Genomic DNA, 24,109 nt, shown 5'->3' on the forward strand with positions numbered 1-24,109 from the left:
CATTAAAAAAAGCCTCATTCATTACATTTACATTTAGTCATTTAGCAGACGCTTTTATCCAAAGGGACTTACAAATGAGGACAAGGAAGCAATTTACACAACTATAAGAGCAACAATGAATAAGTGCTATAGGCAAGTTTCAGGTCTGTAAAGTCTAAGAAGGAAAGCATTAGTACTTTTTTTTTTTTTTTGGGTTACAGTTAGTAGTATATCCAGAGAGGCAATTGCAGATTAGGAAGTGAAGTGGAGACTAAATAGTTGAGATTTTAGTCGTTTCTTGAAAATAGCGAGTGACTCTGCTGTTCTGATGCAGTTAGGGAGTTTATTCCACCAACTGGGCAGATTGAGCGTGAGCGTTCGCGAAAGTGATTTCTTCCCCCTTTGGGATGGAACCGCGAGGCGACGTTCATTCACAGAACGCAAGTTTCTGGAGGGCACATAGATCTGCAGAAGTGAGAACAGATAAGAAGGAGCAAGGCCAGAAGTCGCGTTGTAGGCAAACATCAGAACTTTGAATTTGATGCGGGCAGCAACTGGCAGCCAGTGCAAACGGACTAGCAGCGGAGTGACATGTGCTCTTTTAGGTTCATTGAAGACCACTCGTGCTGCTGCGTTCTGGAGCAGCTAAAGAGGCTTGATAGAGTTAGCTGGAAGCCCGGCTAGTAGAGAGTTGCAGTAATTACGAAAAAACATTATCATAAGCTCTGAGAAACGTATTACTCTTATTATTAATAATACGTTTGAGAGATTCAACATTGAACGAAGTTTCAGGAAGGAAAATATTAAATCTAGGTATTGGCTTTAGGAACTTATTTTTGTGCATAACAAATTAACGATAAGATGATTATAAGATCGAGAACATGATCAGTACCAGTAAAACACAGAAATATATATTTTTTAGACAAATTGAAATCATGTTTAAACAAGGAAGATAAATAAAAAATAGTGTGATCCCATCATTGGTTCTCTTTCAGGCACCGATCAATACCGCAGTGAAGTCATCAGAAGAGGATTGTAAAGGCAAAGAAAACACTGAAGGAGACTTTGAGAAAACAGCTGAACACATCAAGGTGAAGAAACAGCTACTGCTTTAAACCCATACTAAAACATTTTTTATTGATTTATAAGTTTTGTAAAAATAATATAACAGTGAAATACTTTCATCCCTGCTGACGGGGTCAAAAGTGACTATGTGCTGATTTTGATAGAGCACGCTTGTGAGTTGTTGCCACAGCAAACATATATTTCTGTCTAAAACATTATCTTTAAAAATTAGGTTTTTATGAAAATAGCACTTTTGTCCCCGTTCTCCTCTTCTATATTCAATGTATTAGACTGTACACAGGGCTTTACATTAACACCTACAGTACCAACCCGCCAAATGCGGGTAGATTTTAGCTGTGGCAGGTTAGACAGCAACCTTCACTAGCCACCTTGGCTGGTTGAAAATTATTTTTAAATTGTAGTTTTCCTAAAAGCAGTGTTCGACAATAAAAATGGCCCAATATTTGTGCAAATACGATCTTAGAATGATAGAATCGAGAAGCAACGTGACTTACAAATATAATTGTGTTCATGTGAGCAAAAGAAAGCATGTGAATACCAAATGATAGGATGATCACTCACGCCAACAGCTGACTGTTTAAAAAACGTGCGCAATCCCATTTCCTTGCTTGAAACAACCATATCTAGAAACGCAACTGGTGTAATCGATTCTCTTTCAAATAGACTTAATAAAAAGTGATGCTCATGCACCCACAGTCTTGCTGCTTTCAAGAGCTCCAGATTGATCTTTTTGTAAGCAGCACTGGTTGCTTTCGCTTTAACCCTTATTTAAACAGTATATAGCATATTGACTTCCCATTTATATGTAGTTAACTAGTGATCTGGGACCTTTAGCCTGGACAGATTACTGTGCATATTTTAGATATGTGACAATAACTATTTTTAAATGTCAACTGTTTTGTTTTTTTAAGAAATGTTTTGTTAAATAAAACGTTTTGCTATGTTTGGCTTGTTTTGACACATTATTCAAATTTTGTGGCTAAGAAATAATTATTTATTTATTTTTTGTGTGGTTAGAGATCAATTTGGTAAATCCTTTGAGCTCTGAAAAGTCATGTGAACTAAAAACTAATTGTAATACACTATGAAACCATGACCTATGTGCTAATGCTCACTGAGCAAGCTCATACACAACACACAAAAAGTTAAATGAGTGAGGGGGCATAACCCAAAATTTAAATCAAGACATTTTAGCATGTCAAAGTCATATTTATGCATATTAAATATATTTTCCCAACAACAAAATTGTGGCTAGAGAAAATGGCTAGTGGCTAGTATTGTTGGAATACTACTAGCCACATTGGCCAGTGGTCAAAAAAGTTAATGTCAAGCCCTGACTGTATATATTGTAGTATTTACATTTCCAAACATTCACTTTGCTATTAATTGTAATAATGTGGGTGATTTTTGTTTGCAAATGCAGCCTGCAGAAGCCGGTGCTCCACACAGAGACCTGATTCCAGCATTATCATGAAGAAGCTCAAACTGAGATGGAAGAAATTCAGAAGAATTGAAGATCATCTCTAAGACTCTTCATGAAACCTGCCAAGTTATAGGCACGTGGGTAAAAATTCAGTAAATGTGAGGTTGCTTTCGAAAGGGTTGTTATAAATCATTTTTCTTTATTAGTGATCTTGTATTAACCAGACCCTCTAGTTTTTCGCGACCCCGCGATCACTGAATCCAACACAAAATCAACAAAATGTCACACATTTTTGCTATCCTGCAGCATTCTTAATTAAACACAAAATAATCACAAAAAAGTCTTATAAATTCAATTCTCATATAATTTTTGTGACTTATAGACGTTACATATGCAGGGCACGGGATGTATTTGAGTGTCTCGAGAAAAAAATGGCGTCTCACCTGCGATTAGACATCCTGTGGTTTAAAGTGAAGTTTAATCTTAAACTAATTTCTAGAGGAGCACATGCACATGATTGACCCAGCTGGCCTACATTAGCTAATCATGATCCCCCAATCAAAAGATCCCAAGTCACTATATATATCCTCATTTCCTTTCTACAACTATCTTTATCTGGAAGAAACCCCCCTCCTCCCTTTCTTCCACCTTTATCCAGAATTGGCGGCACGGTGGCCCAGTAACTAGCACTGTTGCCTCACAGCAAGAATACCAATGACGTTGGTTCCTCGCTCGGCCAATTGGTATTTCTGTGGGGAGTTTGTTCTCCCTGTCTACGTGGGTTTCCGTTTCCTCCCAACGTCCAAACATGCTCTTTATTATAGATAAAAAAAGCCTAAATCCTTTTTCTAATGTCTTACTCTTTGAAAGTTCACCTTGGCCTCAGCAGCAGGGGAGTTTGAGATTGACCTGAGCTCAATTTCCCCTCACCCTGCGAAAGGAGAGAGCCCTGGGGCTGCGGGTCCCTTGAGCTCAGGGCTCTCTCCCGGCACAGCATACCAAATGTATAAATCATGAGCTCAGTGTGAACTCTTGAATTGGGCGTTTTGTACATTTGACGCACTATGTACTGCAAAAAAGTGTGAGCAAACATCGAAAAAACAATGCAGTGGAACAGACAGAACAGAAAGCAGCTTACAATGATGAAGATTGGTTCAAGGATGATGGCTGCTAGACGTGACTGTAATGAAAGACATTATCTGTGCCTTACACGTAAGGCTGGTATTATGGTGTTGATGAAATCAATAAGGGATTTTGTGTCACTCTTTCCCTGCCGTTAACAAGAGAAAACCAAATTTCTTCCCTGCGACAAGTCTAGCGACAATCCGTGTTTTATGTGTATTACTCTAGGGAAAGCCCTAATGCATTTTCTAAGTGAGCTACATGTCAGATGCTCCGGGAAGCAAAATCTGAGAGAGAGAGAGAGAAAGTAAGTTTGTGCAAAAAATGTATACAGCCTGTCTTTGGTTTAATCCGTTCCATTGTAGATCTTGTCTTGACAAGGGACCTAAATTGAAAAGCTATATTTTTATGATTTGTGTCCTTTTCATTGTGTCAGATTGCACACCTAACTTAGTAGGCTACCTAATAGGGATGTAACGGTATCAGAATTTCACGGTACGGTAATACCTCGGTATGAATGTCACGGTACGGTATTTATTGAATCATTTACAGGAAAAAACAAAACTTATGAAAATACTCCAAAAAAGTGCCAAAAGTGTCAATGACATACAAATTAGCCATCTATCTGTAAGCTTTGAAACAGGAACTTCAATTTTAATAACAAAAAAATATTAAACCATGTAAAAAAAAATAAAGTTTCAATTTAGTATTGTTGAAAACTCATCACATTCAACATTTAATCACTCACTCACTTAGATAGAGATGGGTTTAAAGGAAAATTATCATATGAATATAATCTGGTAAAAGCTGGTATCTCTGGGTATTTACAATGTCCCCTGCAACAGAAAAAAACCCTCTCATTTGGGACTGAGGTTTCTGGGACAAGAGAGATATGACTTGGCCCAGGTTGACAGCAGTGGGTAACGTTGTGCATTGTCTTTCCCCCACTTGAGAGGACAAACCATGAGTGAGATAGAGGTCCCATGTCTGCATCAATCTGAATAGTGTGCTGTGTTTCTGCAGTCCCCATGACTGTTATTAGTCCTATTCCCCAACTTGCAGGCACGTGCACACATAGGGCTCAACCTGTGCAGTGCACATGCCCTTTTTAGTCTTGGATAGAAAGTTCCCTTCCAAAATGATCAAAAGTGCCCCCGCGACGCGACATACCCTCCCGCTTTACAGTACACGCGCGACAACACAGCTGATAAGAACTCGCGCGACAACACAGCTGATAAGAACTCGCGCGACAACACCGCTATTCAGTACGCGCGCGGCGACAACACCCGCTTTAGAGTTTTCCAGCTCTTTTTCATCCCCGCTTCTAGCAGCACACTCCATTTCCGCATTACTGGATCTGTAGCGACAACAGACCGCAAGGGATGATGGCCAAGCCTGGGCTGATGGGAATTGTAGTTTTCGCTACCTCCCGTTCGCTTCATTCGCCTGAGCAAATTTTCTCAGAAGACCTATAGTTTTACTGAGTCATGCGACTACGGTAATATCGAAAAAAATTAGTATTGCGGTATGACGGTATTTACAATACCGTTACATTCCTACTACCTAATATAGTACATAAGATATAAAGTTGAAGTCAGAATTATTCACCCCCCTTTGATTTTTTTTTTCTTTTTTAAATATCTCCCAAATAATTTAGGAAATGTTCACAGTATGTCTGATAATATTTTTTCTTCTGAAGAAAGTCTTTTTTTTTTGGCTAAAATGAAAGAATTTTTTTTTTCAAAGCAATTTTAAGGACAAAATTATTAGCCCCTTTAAGCTAATTTTTTTTCTCGATAATCTAGAGAACAAATCATCATTATACAATAACTTGCCTAATTACCCAAACCTGCCTAGTTACCCTAATAAACCTAGTGAAGCCTTTAAATGTCACTTTAAGCTGTATAGAAGAGTCTTGAATAATATCTAGTCAAATATTAGATAAAATATGTTATTATCTTATATTTATAAATATATTATAAATGGGGCTATTAATTTAGGAGGGCAAATAATTTTGATTTCAACTATATGTATGTATATATATATATATATATATATTGTTTTTGTTAATGCAAAATTGACCACAAATTTCTAGGAATTAGCGTTACAAAATCAATTATTTTTATCATGAAAAAAATTACCACTAGAGGGTCTGATTAGCTGAATTAAACCAACATTTGGTTGGCATTGTCAACCATCTTTTTTCACTCTCAGTATTGCGAATTTAGCGACTTTGTCGCTAGTTTTAGCGATGAATCTAGCGACTTTTTTTTTTGTGTCACTGGAGATTTTTATAGGCGGTCATTTGTCCATACTGTACTGTCCTTACTCTTCTCAACGAGTTATGGGATGGCAAATGATTTAGCACCTGCAGCAGCGTGAAGGTATTTTACTTGTATAGTCAAACTGATCTGTTTCTCTTTTATTTTAACAATTTAATTTGACCCTTTATTCTTTTTTTGTTCACAATCACAGATTTTAGTGACCTTTTTAAAACTTTTTTTTACATCTGGGAGATTACAGCAGATTCACTCCACATCTGTAATGATATACTGTATTCAAACAGCAATAGATTTAGTTTAATTGCTTACATAAAGCGTAGTGCAAATATAAATACCCCTTTATTGACCATAGGCTGTTAAACAAACAGAAACGGTGGAATTTGATGATGTCAGTTATATGCAAATTAACGCATGATGTAATCTAGCGACTTTAAGCGACTTTTTGGGCAGATCTTAGCGCCTTTTTGTTGAAAATAGTTGGCAACAGTGTTTCACTATTTTTTTATCTCTGTCTGTCTTCATAATATGTATGCAGCATATTGCCAATATGAACCCTTTCACAACAATGTTTTTTTTTTTTTTACTGAAAAACTTATACAATGAGTGATGAATATTATACAGTTGTTATTATTATCGTTTCTATTATTATACAAATTCCTACTGTCAGTATATTTTTGTATTACTTACTACACTATTTTTTGTCTATATTCTGCTATACAATTAAAATATTTTTAGGACAAAGATTTGATCATGACTCTGGACAAACTCTGTGACAAATATAGAGGCATACGTACGTACTCACAAATAAAGTTGATTAAAATATATGATCATCGAAGATTCTTTTGTGTTTTATGCAACTTTTCAAGCTTTTCTGTATGTTGTGTTAAAATGTAACCTGAAGAAACCCCAGTCTGGTTCTTTGACCTGTTTTTAACACCTTGAGAACAGAAACTCCTCCCTATTACAGCTCTGACCAGGAAGAGATAGACATGTGATTTCTCTTCTCTGTCACACTCTGACTCTGTTCTGAACTTATTGACACAGCAATTTTAAAAGCAAAAACAAAAAGTGACCACTGGAGAAAGGAGCAAACTTTTCTTCTGAACAGGCAGCAGATCTTCAGGATTTTCCTGGTTTATATTTGATAGCATTGGACAGAAAGTAAAAGTAAAGTTGCTGGAGCTCAGTGAAAATGGCTTCCCTATCTGAGGATGATTTTTCTTGTCCTGTCTGTCATGACATTTTTAAGGATCCAGTAGTTTTATCCTGTAGTCACAGTGTGTGTAATGAGTGTCTTCAGCAGTTCTGGAAAACAAAGAAAACTCAGGAGTGTCCCGTCTGCAGGAGACTGTCAAGTCATGATCCTCTGCGTAATCTAGTGTTAAAAAACTTGTGCGAGTTGTTCTTGAATGAGAGAAAAGAGAAACCTTCATCAGGATCAGAGGAGATCTGCAGTTTACATGGTGAGAAACTCAAGCTCTTCTGCCTGGATGACAAAGAGCCGGTGTGTGTAGTGTGCAGAGACTCAAAACAACATGACAGTCACAAATTCAGACCCATCGGTGAAGCGGTTTCATCACAGAAGGTGAGGAAAATAACTCTTTTCTTTTCTAATGTGTAGTCAATAGAGTGAGGATCTGAGGGAAACATTCATTTGATCCATTTCTATATATTATGTTTATATATTTATACTGAAAAAGCAACCCAAAGTTAAGGTTTTAAATGTACAGTTAAAGTCTGAATTATTCACCCTCCTGTGTTTTATACATATATATATTAGCGCTGTCAAAATTAACGCAATAATGCGTGCGATTAATTTTAAATAATTAACGTGTTAAAAAAAATTAACGCAATTAACGCAGTTCAGGTTTTTTTTACTTCCTGTTGTGGTGGACGTATGAATGTAAAGGAGGATTAAGCTAAATTGTTTCTACTCTATAATTAATGTTCTCAACTCTCAGCAATAAAACTTTACAATGAGTGCAACAGTTTGTATTCTATAGTTTATTATTATAATTGTTCATTTTCCATATCTGCAATTCCTGTATTTTGGCATTTTTTTGCAGTCCACTTAGAATCCAACATGGAAATCAATGTTTTCTTTATTGGCATTGATTGTTTTGAAATTTAAATGTCATTAACATGCCTGTGTTTTAATTTCTGTAATAAATATGGCTGTCAAGCCAGGATCTTGATGGTTTATTGTGGGTTTGTTGTTTACATGAAGAAATCTGTGTTACAAGTTAAACAAAAATTCTATTAAACAATAATATTTTGAATTTAAATATCTTTTTCTTGCAAGTTAAAGGCGAAGATAAAATAAATCAGTTATTAGAGATGAATTATTAAAACTATTATGATTAGAAATGTGTTAAAAAAAAGCTGCTCTCCATTAAACAGAAATTGGTAAAGGGCTAATAATTCAGGAGGGAAAATAATTCTGATTTCAACTGCATGTGTTATTCAGGCCCAGATTGGCCAATTGGGAGGACCGGGAGAGTTCCTGGTGGGCCGGTCCGTTTTTTTGGCCGCGAGGGCTGGTGTTTCTAGCTGCTTGCACTCTCAGCAGTCGCACTTTTTTTTTCATTTATTTATTTATTTGACCATAGCCTCACTCTTTTTATTCATTGATCTGCCACAGCTCCGCTCTTCTTATTTATTGTCTCGCAGCCCCATGAGCAAAATTCAGCCTGCAGGGTAATGATGATGTAACCATCATTCCGGCCACACAAGTGTAACAGTGCCATTTTGGTCCAGTGGTTAGCACATTGCGTTACGACGTCGTCGATCCGTGTTTGATCCTCACATAAGTAATTTTTTTTTTCTTTCATTTTTATTCTTAAGACATATAAAACTGTAAGGTTGTTGAACATTTGAAGTTCTAAAGCAGCTGTTCCCCTTCGGTTGGGGAACTTCAGTGCTATTAAGTGGATTTGATCTTTGTGAAAATCCATGTATGGGAAGATTCGGTTCAGAAGCCGCTTGTCTGAAAGAGTATTGAACGGGCCAATGAATGCAATGAATTGGCAGCGTAAGCTTGCACAGGTGTGCTTCATTGCCAATTATCCCAGCATATAAACACACCTTGAGCGAGCAGACGCCATTCTTTTTGCTTCAGGCACTTTCTGATCGAGTCGATGAGGGTTCCTCCTGCTGTGACCAGCGATTCTGAGCGAACGAGAGCATTCTCCCGGTCCAGAGTGTGTACACGCAGCGGCAGACGGTCGAGCTGGGTTTCTCCCTTGCCTGGCGTTCTTTGGGTCCGGTCCTCCAGAGCGGTGCGTATAAAGTTGCAATCTTCACAGAAAGAGCAACACAGTCGTGCAGCACATCCTTTTCAGGACGGCGCTCCGACTGCGTTTCTGGATGCGGTGGTTTCCTGTCCTCGGATGATGGGCGCGGGCACTGCGTTACATGACTGGGGGGTCCAGCATGTTAATGCGCTGCTCGCGAACAGTTCATGTCGTCATTGCGATGCCATGACTGTTGCGCAGTAAAGATCGCGGCTAGCCTTTGCAAAAGAGCGAACCACCCCAGTTGTCCCCTGCTCTGCAGCGGGCACTCGGGCAGATCTGAGGGTTTCAGCGAGAGATAATCCGTCGCCCACGGGCCCGCGGACCTTCCGCTCCACTAAGCGCTCCATCCAAGCTTCGGGCGGGGGAAGCGATCCGTCTAACAGATGGTAGCCCTTACGCTCTGACACCGGAGACCAGACGTCCACCGCGGCATCGGAGGGTGGGCTTTCATTGTCCGATGATGATCCAGACCCGCTCGCCCCCTTCGGGCAGGTGAGCGCTGTCACTACGGATCCTGAAACGGACATGTTAGCCGTGCTTTCCCGGGCTGCTTCGGCCGTGGGTTGGAGATGGTTTATCCCCCAGCTCCGCGGCCGGACCGACTAGAGGGGCGCTCCCTTCTTCCCGGAGGTGCACAGTAGGCTCACGCGGTCTTGAAAAGCCCTTTTTTCTGCTCGTGCTGCATGTCCCTCCACCCTCACCACTCTTGATGGTGGAACAGCCAGGGGGTATGTGGTGATTCCTCAGGTTGAGTGCGGGATGGCGGTCAATCCGCGCGGCGCCTCTTCTTGGCGGGGTCCGCCTCGTCTCCCATCCAAAGCCTGTAAGTTATCTGCCTCCTTCGGAGTTAGAGCTTACATAGCTGCGGGTCAGGCTGCTTCCGCCTTGCATGCGATAGCCACCTACCAGCGCTACTAAGCGCAGGCGCTGGCCGAGCTGCACGAGTGTGGGTCCAACCCAGGCTTAGGAGCTTCGCACCGCCGCCGACTTAGCTCTTCGGACTACTGAGTGTGCGTTGGGGAGGACGATGTCCACATTAGTGATCCAGGAACGCCACCCCTGGCTGATATGCGCGAAGTCGACAAAGTCCGCTTTCTTGACTTTCCCCATATCCCAAGCCATGTTCAGCGACACCGTCTGTAAATTCAACCAGGAATTCAAGGCGGTGAGGGAGCAGTTGATGGGTGATGTCTTATCGGCGGTCCATAGCCCGCTCCGCCCGCCGTCCCAGTCATACCTGCTCCTCGCCGAAGGCGTCCACCTACGAGAGCTGCTCCGCCCCCGCATACGCCTCTGGTGAAGCAAGCGCGTCGGGCACCTCGGAAGTGGGCAGCCCCCCCTGCCCAGAACGCCGCTAAGTCCGGCAACAGACCGCGAAGCGTCCCTGGGACAGGCCATCTGGCCATGAAAACATCATGAAAGAGCACTTTTCCACTTCCCCGGATGTGACAGCCCGAAATCTGCCAGTCTGGGACGCTATGCTTTCTAGCTTGCAGATTTGGTGCGTTTCGCCAGTGGCTCACGAGCGCTGGGAGGACGGTCTCCTTTCTCCCACCCCTCGAGCCTCCCCTCTGGAGCTCGGGTGCGGAGTGAGAGCAAATATCTCACCTCCAGCTTTTCCGTGGGACCCGCGCGCTTCCCGGATCAGCACACCCACTCCACGCTGCCCCACTGCTGGTACATCAGCGATTGTAGCGATGAGTCCATTAGCGAGAGCTCTGCCTGCCTGGTTAGCACGTGCCAGCTCTTCGCGGTGGCTCATACGCACAATCAGACTCAGCTATGCGATTCAGTTCGCGAAACGGCCCCCCAAGTCACGGGTGTGTATTCACCTGGGTCAGCCCCCTGTCTGCCCCTGTCTTGCGAGAGGAGATTGCTGTCCTCCTGGAGAAGGATGCAATCGAGCCGCTCCCTCCAGCTGAGATGGAGAGCGGGTTTTACAGCCCACACTTCATCGTGCCCAAAAAGAGCGGTGGGTCACGGCCAATCCTAGATCTGCGCGTTTTGAACCGCTGCCTGCACAAGCTGCCGTTCAGAATGCTCACGCAGAAGCGCATCCTCCGGTGCGTTCGTCCTCTGGGTTGGTCTGCAGCATTAGACCTGATGGACGCGTATTTCCATGTCTCCACTCTTCCTCGCCACCGTCAGTTTCTGCGGTTTGCGTTTGAAGGTCGAGCTTGGCAATACAAAGCCCTCCCCTTCGGGCTCTCTCTGTCTTCGCGGGTCCTCACCAAGCCCGCGGAGGGTGCCTTAGCCCCCCCTTCGGCTCGCGGGCATCTGCATACTCATTTTTCTTGTCAACTGGCTGATTTTTGCCCTCTCTCGGAGCAATTGATTATGCACAGAGACAATGTGCTCCGTCACTTTCACCTGTTGGGGTTTCAGGTCAACCGAGAAAAGAGCAAACTCGCCCCCGTGCAGAGGTTCTCTTCTCTCGGGCTAGAGCTGGACTCGGTCACCATGGCAGCGCGCCTCTCCGGAGAGCGCGCTCAGCTGATGCTGTACTGTCTGAGAGAGCTTGACAGTAAAATAGTGGTCCCACTGAAACTATTTCAGAGGCTCCTGAGGCATATGGCATCCGCAACTGCTTCTTGCCGCTCGGATTACTCTATATGAGACCACTTCAGCACTGGCTTCACGATCGAGTCGCACGCACACCGAGTCTCTGTTACTGCGCTGTGTCGCCGCGCCCTCAGCCCTTGGAGCGACCCCTCGTTCCTACAGGCCTGGGTGTCTCTAGGACAGGCGTCCAGTCTTGTTGTCGTTTCAACAGACGCTTCCAACATGGGCTGGGGGGCTTTGCGTTGCGGACATGCGGCTGCGGACCTGTGGAAAGGTACCCAGTTGCATTGGCACACAGCTGGTCCTGCATTATCAATTCACCAGTCAGATGATTCCTTGGCCACTATAAATACCCTAAGTTCCATATCACAGCCATCTTCGTTTTGAAGAGCCCCCCCCACACACACACACACACTCCTCCTTTCCTAGATGGGTGGCATTGTGGCCCAGTGGTTAGCACTGTTGCCTCACCACAAGAACGTCACTGGTTCTTGCCCATAACAAGCCATTCAAAGTTTCTGTGCAGAGTTTGCTGTTCTCCCCATGCTCGCGTGGGTTTCCCCTACAGTCATGCGACTAAAACATGCAACTAAAGCTGCGGTCGCACTGCACTTTTCTCCCCATAGACTTCCATTCATACGCATGCGAATGCGCCAGGCTGGAACAGCAAGTTCATGCGGCAAGTTTTGCAGTTTGCTGCATTGGAAAGTTCAAGCTTGGTGAACACTGACCTTCGAAATCGCATCACATGATTGCGTGAGACCAATCGAGGACCAAAACAAGAACTCTCTGGACAGAAATTTAACACGTGGACCAATCGCTTGCTTTTTTAATGTCTAATCATCTTGTTTAATCCCGCCCCTTTCTTGATGCGTCGTACTACAGAATTTCGCACGCACAAACTCTTGTGTGACCGCGGCATAAAGTTAATTGACTAATCCAAATCGGCATCATATACATGCTCCTTGAAAGTAGCTATGGTAACCTGGGTCACAGGCTTCCAGTGAACTGTATGCCGTTACAAAATCGGCACGTTTAAGGTCTGTTTTCTTTAAAAATCAACAATCTCCACTGCACTGCATTATTTTACAATGTTTTCACGCCATGTCTTTAAAATATGAACATTTATTTTACCCCAGTATATTCAATGGAGCTTCTGCGCGAGCGTGTAAATGGCTTTTTACCTCATTTTAACGCTTGAGCAACTAAATGAATGCTGAAGCCTATTTAACTGATTATATTTTAATTACATTACAGCATCGATGCTGTAAAAGGAACCGTATAAAATTGAAAGAAGTCACATAAACCGTTCACCGGAAGTTTATCAAGTATAGGAAGAAACACTAGCTCTGCATATACCCTGTAGTACACATAATGAGTCTGGTCAACATTCTGCCAATCTCTGTGATGATACGATGAAATACAGAAGTCGGAAATCTTACATTTTTTCTGTAATCTGTTTTTATTTCTTCAATTCTAGGAAGAGCTCAATACAGCACTGAACTCCTTACGGGAGAATCTTAAGCACAATGAAGACGTTAAAGGAGAGTTTGAGAAAACCGTTCAGTTCATCAAGGTGGAGACTGATACACAATTATTTTTTAATCATATTTAACATAATGAATAACAATTTGTTGTATTATTAAATTATGAGTAATGATCTGCTTCTGGATCTGTTATGTCTGTATTTAAATTGTATTTGTGATTCTGATTGATTGAGCTGCATTCAAATCTATTGTAAAATACTCTATGAAACTCAACTGTGACAGCTGCTAAACCCCACAATCAGTAGTAATCCAAATAATCTGTTTTATTTGCTTTAATTTAGTTTGTGAAACCTTGCTCTCTCTCTCTCTCTCTCTCTATATATATATATATATATATATATATATATATATATATATATGATAAACACAATGATCTCTTTTTTAATTTTCTTTTAGACTCAAGCCGATGACACCGAGCATCAGATTAAACATGAGTTTGAGAAGCTTCATCAGTTTCTGCGAGATGGAGAAGCAGCTACAATCGCTGCACTGAGGAAAGAAGAGAAACAGAAGAAGCAGATGATGAAGGAGAAGCTGGAGGAGATAAACACACACATCTCAGCTCTTTCACACACGATCAGAGACATGGACGAGATGCTGAAAGCCAATGACGTCTGCTTTCTGAAGGAGTTTCCAGGCTCAATGGAAAGGTGAGTGATCTGCTGCTGTCTCTGCTCTCTCTGCTTCTGAAGCCAAAGCCACTGCAGCTCTGATTCCTGAATGTTCTTCCAGAGTTCAGATCTCACAGCCCAATCTACAGATGCCCTCTGGAGCTTTGATTCACGTGTCTCAGTACTTGGGGAACCTGCAGTACAGAGTCTGGAGGAAGATGCAGGACATCATCCAGTACTGTAAGAGTCTACACTACATCAGTGGAAAACACATGAGGGAAGCCAGATATTTCAGCTATGAGCTACAACACCAAAATAAGTCATAAACAAGAGACGAGCATGATGTTTAAAGTTATAGCGCTACAGCAGATTTTGATACTGTTCATTTTTGACGTTGTCGTTGTTGTTTTCAGTTTCTTTAGACAGTAAAATACAGATATAATTATAGTATATGCAATTCTCCACAATATAACAATCTAATTTTAATTAATGTGGAGTATCGAGAAATTTCTTGCAGGATAGAACTTTAAAGCCCTTTTGATTGTTTTTTTAACATGGCTCTAACTGTTGTCTTAAAGATAGAAACTCCTCCTGTAGCCATTTAAGGTAGAGTGCACACACAGCTTAGCCTATCAGCACGCTTTACTTAAAGGGCCATGAAACCCCCTCGTTTCAGCAGGGTGTTTTCACACCTCTTCTTTGGAAAAAGTCAGAAAAGTGGGCGTGTCCAGCTCTGTTTAGGGGGGAGTGTCGGAGGAACTAAAGTGGGAGGGTGTGGGAGTGTCGATTTGGGCACGCGCAAGTTTCAGAGTCAAAATACACACACACACACACATACATACAGGAGAATGTGATGGTGTTTAACCTACATGGACATCTGTAGTTGAATTATTAGCCAAATTATTAAATGGTGGACTTTAACTGCAGTTTGGCTCTTTCATTCAGGGAATTCATTCATGCCCCTCGCGACACACGAGATATTTGATTCGAGGATCTGCTCTAAGCGTGTATTTTTCATGCAATGTTTGATACCGCACGGCGAATGAGAGAAAAAAACCCTCTGCATTTCCCAGAAACTTAGATTCACACGGCAGGTAGCGTCAGAAAGCCGCGTGTGTTATTCCGGTCACTAAATGCGGTAAAAACCCTACACGAGGTTAAAGTTTGGTTGTGGTGCTAACGTGTTTACACTCTGTGCAATAGTTTGTTAGATACGAACAAACTGAATAAACAAAGAGCACTGGTCGCTCACTTACCAAATCTGTAGAGACAGGACAATCACCAGCAACTAGAGCCGCGTCTTTATGAAGAGAATACTACAAACGATTCCAGATCCCAGCGTTTGCAGATGAGAACAGCTCTCAGGTAAACAATAATCCTCCTTAGACACGTAATTGTCGTCGCGCGTTGCGTACACTGTAATCCACACGTGAGTCTGAGCTCTCACAGAGAGAAAATGAAAACGAAACTTAACTGCAGCAAACTATAAAAGCAACACTTCACGCTTGTTTTGCCAACACAACGTGGCGTCTCTGTCCCGAAAACACGGTGATAGTAATGAATATTAATGAAGTTGCACAATAGAGCGCGCTGATTGGTTTGACCCAAGCCTTACTCATGCATTAATGCAACACACTGTAAGACGTAATAAGACACACTCTGGCACAGACGTCCAGTCTGCACGCTGGAATACACGCTATTATGTCATGACCGTGACGCAGCTTCAAAAATTCGTTTCAAACAGGAAGTACGAATTTGCTTGAAATAACGCAAAAACAACCAATTTACACTTTTTAGTGAAATATAGGTGTCCTAATAGTGTTTTTAGCAGTGTGGGACACATATACGACTGTCAACAGCTCAAAAAATGTGTTTTGGTGTTTCGTGACCCTTTAAGATAAGATTGTCACTATAGCTACACAGGACTTGGTGGTAAAGAGACGTTGACCTTGCTCAGCCATAGTTATTTTAATCTCTTCACACATGAGTATTATATGGAGATGCACTGATCGACCAGCCAAGAACAAGAATCTGTTTTTTTTTTTCATAACTGTTGAATGGTTGAATGGTTAATACTATCAGGTTTAAAATAACATTTTTGTCACCTTATTTTTTTTTTAAGCTAAAAATATGTTTTTATGCCTAACGCCTGTTTCACACCGCAAGCGTCAGCGGCGCGTGAGCAGAGCGTGAGCAGCGCGTGTGTTTTCGGCGTCCATGTTAACAGATTGGAGCTTTCATACCGCACGCAGCAGCAGCGCGTCAGAGCGAGGCGTGAGCGTCGCCGAAGCAGCAGTGCAGCGATAGTTTCGGCGCTGGGTCTATTTTTGACGCGCTGCTCACGCTCAATTAAAGTGACAGTGCTTTGATAATGACCAAAACTCATTGAATGACAGTAAAAAGTAGCAATTTTACCCAATAAATGCGTTAATAATGTCAAATGGTTTATATATAGTCATTCAAATTAACTTAAAACGATTTAAAATGGCAACAAACATTTATTTAGGCCCAAACTACAAAACCAAATGTAAAACTATTTTACTGTCAGTTTTGCTTAAGTTGCACACTAGTGTTGTAGGAGAGGGGAAATGGAATATTTACGGGATTTGTAGTCCATAGCGAAGTGTATTGTGGGTAGTGTAGTTCGACACACATGCTGGATGATGTGAGCTCGCTGTGTTCTGTGCAGCTGAGCAGAGGAAGAAAGTTTTAATCATCTTTGTTTTATGTTCACTCGAGTTATTCCTACCGGGAGCTGTTTGCACTGTGAATCTGACAACACGAAAATAAGTAAAAGAATGGCATGCATTGGTTACTTTTGTCCGTCTCATCATCTGCACGAGCATGAATTAACGAGCTGTTATTCTGCCGCTGGACATCACTGAAGCGGAGAAAGTAACACTAGTTTGATCATGTATAAATATCATTATAACTATATTGTATAATTATTATTATAACTAGGTCTACAGCAACTTGATAATCAAAAAACATTTGATATGATATCACAGGCGATTGTCCTCTGACTGTAGACACTTCTCATATAAGTTAGCTTGAGAAGCATACAGCACTATTTGATCTATAAAATTTGTAAAATAAACATTTGCAGGTTAAAGAAACAGCATAGGAGGGGCCGTGGTGCAGATGAAAAGTTTAAAAAGTGTATTTGTATATAGAGAGACATGGGTAACTAGATAGAATAGACAGAGATAGGTTGATCTCTGCAGCAGCTGCCGAAGAGCTGCGCGCTGCAGACGCAGCTGGTGTGAAAGGCAAACGCCTGCGTGCTGCTACTGCTGACGCTTGCGGTGTGAAACAGGCGTAAGTATAAATGATGGCTAAACAGTCATAATTGCATTCAGAGAGAGATAGAAAACATTGGTAATGTTGTCAGCAAGTGCTTTAATAAGATTCAACACAATTCAGAAAATAAGTATTTTAAATACAAAACTATACATACAAATATCAAAACACATTTCATGAGCATATCTTTGGACTTGAAATAATAATATGGGCTTGTAGCACTTAAGGGAAAACTATTGATTACTTTAATAAATAACATGGTAAATTCATTTTAAATATATTTTTAAGTCTATAATTATTCTTTATTTTGAAAAATGCCATAAGTATTTAAATAAATAAATAGAAAGAAAAGAAAAAAATTCAAAGGGGGGCTAATAATTCTGACTTTAACCGTATGTATGTGTGTGTGTGTATATATATATATATATATATATATATATATATATATATATATATATATATATATATATATATATATATATATTTATATATATATATATATTTATATATATATATATATATATATATATATATATATATATATGTGTGTGTGTGTGTGTGTGTGTGTGTATATATATATATATATATATATATATATATATATATATATATATATATATATATATACAAGGCACATAAATACAAGGCACATGTCAAATCATGACAGTGATTACGGATACAAAAAAGGAAAAGAATAGAATGACATCTAGTGGACAAAAAAGGACATTACAGGAAAAAAATCAAATAACAAAGGGCAAAACCCTGACACAGGGCTTCTGTCTGCCCGATGACTCTAGCTTGGATATGGCTATATTGATTTTGTTGAGACAATAGCCACTTTAAGTGCTTTATGAAGTCTGAAAAACAGCATAGATTTGGCGTTGTGTCTGAGTCCACTAGGTCCTCTTAGAGGTGCACCCAGCTCTGTGAGTTCATCAACTCCTGCTGAAATGATATACATGTATGGATGATGGAGGCTTACTGCGGTGCTTCAGACTGAGCAGAGCCCAGTTTGATGAACTGTTGTCAGGTGTCGGCAAGAGGATTTCCCCTCGGGGCACCGCGGGTCAAACGCACAAAATGCTCAACTCGCCAGCTTCATTTGAGCGAACGTCTATTCACGTCTTTGCATTCACCTAACATGTAATTCACTTATGTTTAACGCTTCATCAAAAAAAAAAAAAAGCATTAAAAAAAGACTTTACAAAGAAATAGAGCAGTTGTACTCTTTAAAAATAATATGAGATTGGAAAAATGAGAATTATATTATATATAATATAATATACTCTGGTATACTCAAAATACCAGTAAATATCAATGTTTTTACAGCATAGCAATATCAAGTTGCAAATTAGATGAAAAAGTATGTAATTCTCTCAATAACAACATTTTTTTCGATCAGTAATGCTTCTTTTACTAAAGTTTCTTTAAAGAAATGAAGTGATTTTCTTTAAATAGCATTTATAATATGTGTACAGTTCACTCTATTATGGTTTGATTATATAATATTAATGATATGAAATATGATATTAATTATTAGCGGCTGTTAATTTTGTCTCTTCAGTTCCTGTGATTCTGGATCCAAACACAGCACACCCATCTTTAATTGTGTCTGAAGATCTAACCAGCACGAGAGGGACTGAGAACGAACAACCTGTTCCTGATAATCCAGAGCGATTCGACTGTTATATCAGTGTTCTGGGTTCAGAGAGTTTTAGCTCAGGAAGACACAGCTGGGATGTGGAGGTGAAATACAGTTCAGGCTGGAATATTGGAGTAACTGCAGCATCAAACCAGAGAAAGGGAAACCTTTTCTAAAAGACTGGTGTCTGGTGTGTGTGGTATCATACAGAAAAAAAGACTGAATTGCCAGGTTTCCGTATTAAACAGAAGCTCGAGTTTGTGAGAGTTGAACTGGACTTTGATAAAGGAACAGTGCGTTTTTCTGATCCTCAAACAAACACACTTCTACACACATTCAGAGCCTCCTTCAATGAGTCTGTCTTTCCATTCCTCAATTGTGATTTTACTTCCACTCCGAGAATCTTACCATGCAGTAGTTACAGCTGTAGGTCTGGACTAAAGGCTATACCATGAAGCTGGTTAGCCGGGTGAGTTTCAATTCAATTTGAACTTATCTCTCTTTTGTTTGAGACACCCGTTTCAGGTCTTGGGCTACATGCCGGCCCCATTTTTTATGCCCTTGTTACACCTGGCTCAGGGATGTAACATAGTAAGGGAGACGACAAGGCGAAGTATAATAATTAAAAAAAAAGATTTATTTAACTCAATTTAAATGATATAATCAAATTATCAGTATCAGCATGTTCAATTGGTGTGGAATGCAAGTTTATGGATGTGGTAAGTGTTGTCAGTGATAGTGTTTGGATGCGAAACAAAGCATAATGCCCAAATTGGAGCGCAGCTCTGGCCAACTGCCAAGTGAATGGACAGCGGCCCCGACAAACTCTCTGCCGGGGTTTAAATAAGGGCGCTAACCAGCATCAGGTGCGCTGTAAGCACGACCCCAATCTAGAAATCAAATCAAACACCAAGAAACACAAAACACAGTCCTAACACCCTTCACTTGCTAACTTCCGTCATATATTCTGCCACACAAGTGGGTTTAAATGAAGTGTTCTAAACCCTTGAGCACTTGGGAACTACACTGTTGTGAGGTCACAATCGCATTGCATTCTGGGACAAATAGGTGTTGGACCCAGTTGGTGCTTTATTAACTCAACTTCATCCAGATCTAAAGTGAGGACTATTCATGCTTTATAAATCCCTTATAAATGACAGTTAAGGACTGAGCCTTGTCATTTATAAAGCATAATTGATCCTTACTTCAGATTAGGTCACAAAACTGGATGAAGTTGAGTTAATAAAGCATTTATTAACATACAAATTAACTATTAAAAAATGCCTGAATAATAAGAATTATATATGTTCATTTGAATAGTTTATTAATCATTTACTAACTCTTTCTGAATGGTCTTAAAAACCACCAACTATGCTTAAATAACTGCTTTGTGAATATGCAATACTTAATTTAGTAATGACGAATAAATCGTTAACAAAGTATTGAAGTACAATTATCAAGCAATGTGGTTATAAGTAGGCCCACATAGAATCTGCACACGCAGAATTCAGCAGATTTTAAGCCCATCATTGATTCTGTTTGTTTACTTGTGTAAATGTGTGTGAATTCATAATTATTCCATTTTTTAATTAATTTCAGTATAATTATTGACTAGTATGAACATATATATGATTTATTTGCAATATGGTTTGTACAGTAATATTTTCTGTCGTTTAGTAGATATATTATGAGAACCTTGCTTTGTTTACCAAATAAAGTGGCTCTAATTCCATTTGCATAATTAACATTAAATAAAAGTTTTTAAAAAAGGTAGTACTTTTTACTTCATATATGAATTTTTTTGTTATGATTCTCCCAAAATTATTCCACATAAATACACAGATTTTTAACAAAATTCTCTGCAGAAATAGCAAAAAATGTCCGCAGATTTCGTCTGGCCCTAATATTAAGTACAGCATAAAGAGTACAGCATTTGTAGCTGCAGTTATAAGCTGCTTACTAACGTTTATTAATATACAGTTAATGCTTAACAGATAATGCATTCACTATTTGCTCATGCTTGATCAATGGTTCATAGTGTGTAGTTATTATAAAGTGTTACCGAAAACCTTTTTACCTACATCAATTAGACTTTTAAATATGTAATATTTGTTAATGATTGAATGTTTGTGATGATTTGTGTGTTTTATTTTTTAATGTCTGTTGTTGTTTTTTTTTTTTGGTTTTCAGTGTATGCACATGTGGGCCTATAGTTCAAGGCAAATTTTCAACCCGGGCTCATTGTGGAAACGTAGCCCCGCGGACGTTTCTGCGGACCGTGATTTACGTCCCGGGAGGTACGTATTCGAGCATTTTTTTGTTTTCGCGGATCCGCGAGAGGCCGCTGTGCACGCTTTTTCGCATCTCGGGCGCCTCTCGGGAGCGCGCGCTGTTCGCGCCCGCGTCGTTCTCGCGCGAAAAGCCGCCGGATCGGCCGACTCGGCCGCCCTCCTCTTCCTCCTCCTCCTTCCCTAAACCTGAGCGACGGTTCGCAAAAGCCGTCCAGAAAAAAAAAAAAAAAAGCAAAAGCCCTCGTCTTCGATTTCGACCGCGTTTTTGGATCCCGCCGCGTTCTCGCCCTTATTTTTCGGATTCCGTTTATCGTCTTACCTGATTTCTGGAACCTGCTGTTCCCCGGACTCGATCCCGGTCGTCGTCCACCGCGGCCGGCTCCTCCTCGTCCGGAGCCTCCGCTCCGCCGACGCAACGCTGTGAGCTAAGCGGACAAACTGGTTGCATGGGGAAAGCCCTCCACTCAGAGGCGAGCCGTCGGCAGGTGAGCGCGAAGAGAAGGGGCGAAGCGGCGCCACACCCCCCCGCAGCGTTCGCTCGAAAAAAACTAAACGCGGCCTTTACGTACCTCCGGTCACGTAAATCGCGGTCTCCAGAAACGTCCACGGGGCTACGTTTTCAGAATGAGCTTAGGTTGCAAATTTTCCCATTGGAGACAATAAAGTGTAATCAAACAAAATCAAACAATTTAGAGTCAGGTAAGCTCCAGGGCTGTTAAACCAGTTAAAATGAATCAGTATCATCAATGCCTACTTTACCATCTTTTAAGCTCCAAATTCCAATTTTACCTCATTCTACATTAGGCTACACAGAATCAAAGATAACGTGAAAAGTGAAAAGGACACTATACTGTCAGCGAGCGCCGTCTTTCGGATGAGACGTTAAACTGAGGTCCTGACTCTCTGTGGTCATTAAAAATCCCATGGCACTTCTCGTAAAGAGCAGGGGTGTAACCCCGGTGTCCTGGCCAAAGTCCTTCAATCGGCCCTTACCGATCACGGCCTCCCAATCATTCCCATCCACCGAATTGGCTCTATCACTGTCTCTCCACTCCACCAATAGCTGGTGTGTCGTGAGCGCACTGGCGCCGTTGTCTTGTGGCTGCCGTCACATCTTCCAAGTGGATGCTGCACACTGGTGGTGGTGTGGAGAGACCCCCCCCCCTCCATGATTGTGAAGCGCTTTGGGTGTATGGCCATACACAATAAATGCGCTATATAAATACACATTACATTACATTACATCTCTACCTGGCTTTGTCTGTATTTTGGTAACATTTTATTATATCATATTGTTTTGATATCTCTCTTCTCATGTCTTGTTTTAGTGTTCTCCAGACACAAAAACAGTATTCCTATGTTTCATACATAAAAACACACCTTTATAATTTATGCAAAGGATGGACTTTTCTTTTGGCACATTAAGCATCTGTAGGACTGCTTGATTTTAGAGGGAAACTATCAGTAGCGATGTCTGCTCTCCAAGCACTGTTCAATGAAGCCTCGAAACTGTAATGAATCTTTTGTTTTGAATCTGTGGTTCAGATCACATTTTAAACTGGCTTTTCATTATGTTCTATTGGACGATGCTCACTAGCAAGGCTATCATGTGGTTGATTTTACTTTAGATTTCATTTAGATTATGTATGTCTGCAGCACAGCGCCACTAAGACGGCTGTATTATTTCACCTTCAGGTAAATCTTTGTGTGTTCATTTGTTCGACTGTTGCGTTTCATATAAAATGTACGTAATGCAACAGCTGTATGAGACCAGCACACTGTTAATTCTGTATGCCTGCAGCACAATACCCATTAAAAGGGCTGTATTATTTTAGATTTCAGTTTAGTAAAGGTGTCAACCAAATAATGTGTCCAGGCCTTTACTGGGAAAATTGGGCTCGCAATACCAAATCACAAGGCAGAGAGCTGAAGAAGGAGTCAACATGTTAAGCCTGGTTTATACTTCTGCGTCAGGTGACCGGCGTAACCCACGGCGCAGGCAACGCGCGTGGCTGTGCATTTATACTTCTGCGCGCTGTCTCTGTTGGTCTGCATTAACACTTCCAAAACGCTAGTTGGCAGTGAGGTGTAAATGTTCCTCTGTGTCGAGTTTCTTCGCTACTTTTTTGCTTTTCCTGAACACTTCCGGGATGAACAAGTGGCTCAAACTCGCTCATTTTGAGGCAGGAACTGGCGGACGTGCAGCAACTTTAACTATGAGGTAAACACAAAACAAAACTTTCCATGCGGCGCTCCTTCACGGGACTCCACACTTGTAAACAATCGCTCGCGCGGCTCTCGGTCCCGCCCAGACTCGTCAGCGCTACCAAGCCGACCAATCACAGAGCTTACGCTACGCGTCGTTGCGACGTGTAGTTACATTTTTTGAGAGGTGCACGTCAGTGACGGCGATGGCCACGGCAAAGGGCTATACGTTTTGACGTAGAAGTATAAATCAGCCTTTACACATGCTTTCCCTTCACTCTGGGCTGAGTATTGTTTCCTGCACATACCATTAGCAACTCTAGTCCATGTTCAACTGCCTTGTCTAGATTTACTAGAGGTGGACAGAGGAAATCTTTATGAAATGCAGAAACAGTCAAAGCAAAAGTGTCAAGGCTTCTATGTAAACATAACACCCATCTCTACAGTGACCTCTAGTGGCCATTTTCCAAAGTATTGCTCTGAAACCTGCAGTGTAGTTGCACTATATATTGGTGCACTGTGCCCAAGGCTAGTGTTTCCCTATCCTGTTCATGTAGGCACACCAACAGTACATATTTTGGATGTCTCCCTTCTCTGACCCATTCATTTCAGGTTTTGAAGTCTTTTCTTATGTTCTTGATTCAGGCTTGTTTGATTAGGAAATGTGTACTGTTGGTGCACCTACAGGAACAGGGTTGGGAAACACTGCACTAGGCTATGTGCTGTTGCATGGTTCGTTCCCAACTTTATCACTCAGATGCAG

The 24,109-nt window shown here is 41.1% G+C and overlaps 1 protein-coding gene across 4 annotated transcripts in view; it reads left to right on the forward strand.

Moving 5' to 3' along the window:
* Positions 1 to 6,080: 6,080 nt before the first annotated feature.
* Positions 6,081 to 24,109, forward strand: part of LOC141381111 (zinc-binding protein A33-like) — a 397,850-nt gene continuing 379,821 nt past the window's right edge. The window contains exons 1-6 of one of the 4 annotated variants that reach the window (XR_012400732.1): positions 6,081 to 7,477; positions 13,231 to 13,326; positions 13,694 to 13,947; positions 14,030 to 14,148; positions 18,773 to 19,934; positions 20,085 to 20,622. Coding sequence is in view for 2 of the 4 variants with exons in the window: in XM_073943940.1 (XP_073800041.1) it covers positions 7,085 to 7,477; positions 13,231 to 13,326; positions 13,694 to 13,947; positions 14,030 to 14,148; positions 18,773 to 19,026 (1,116 nt within the window). In the remaining 2 variants the exon portion in view is untranslated. Of the gene's footprint in view, positions 7,478 to 13,230; positions 13,327 to 13,693; positions 13,948 to 14,029; positions 14,149 to 18,772; positions 20,623 to 21,040; positions 21,148 to 24,109 lie in introns of those variants that run through there. The other 3 variants (XR_012400733.1, XM_073943940.1, XM_073943941.1) reach the window with 3 other exon arrangements.

Source organism: Danio rerio, chromosome 3 (assembly GCF_049306965.1).
Source record: "Danio rerio strain Tuebingen ecotype United States chromosome 3, GRCz12tu, whole genome shotgun sequence".
Taxonomy (NCBI): domain Eukaryota; kingdom Metazoa; phylum Chordata; class Actinopteri; order Cypriniformes; family Danionidae; genus Danio; species Danio rerio.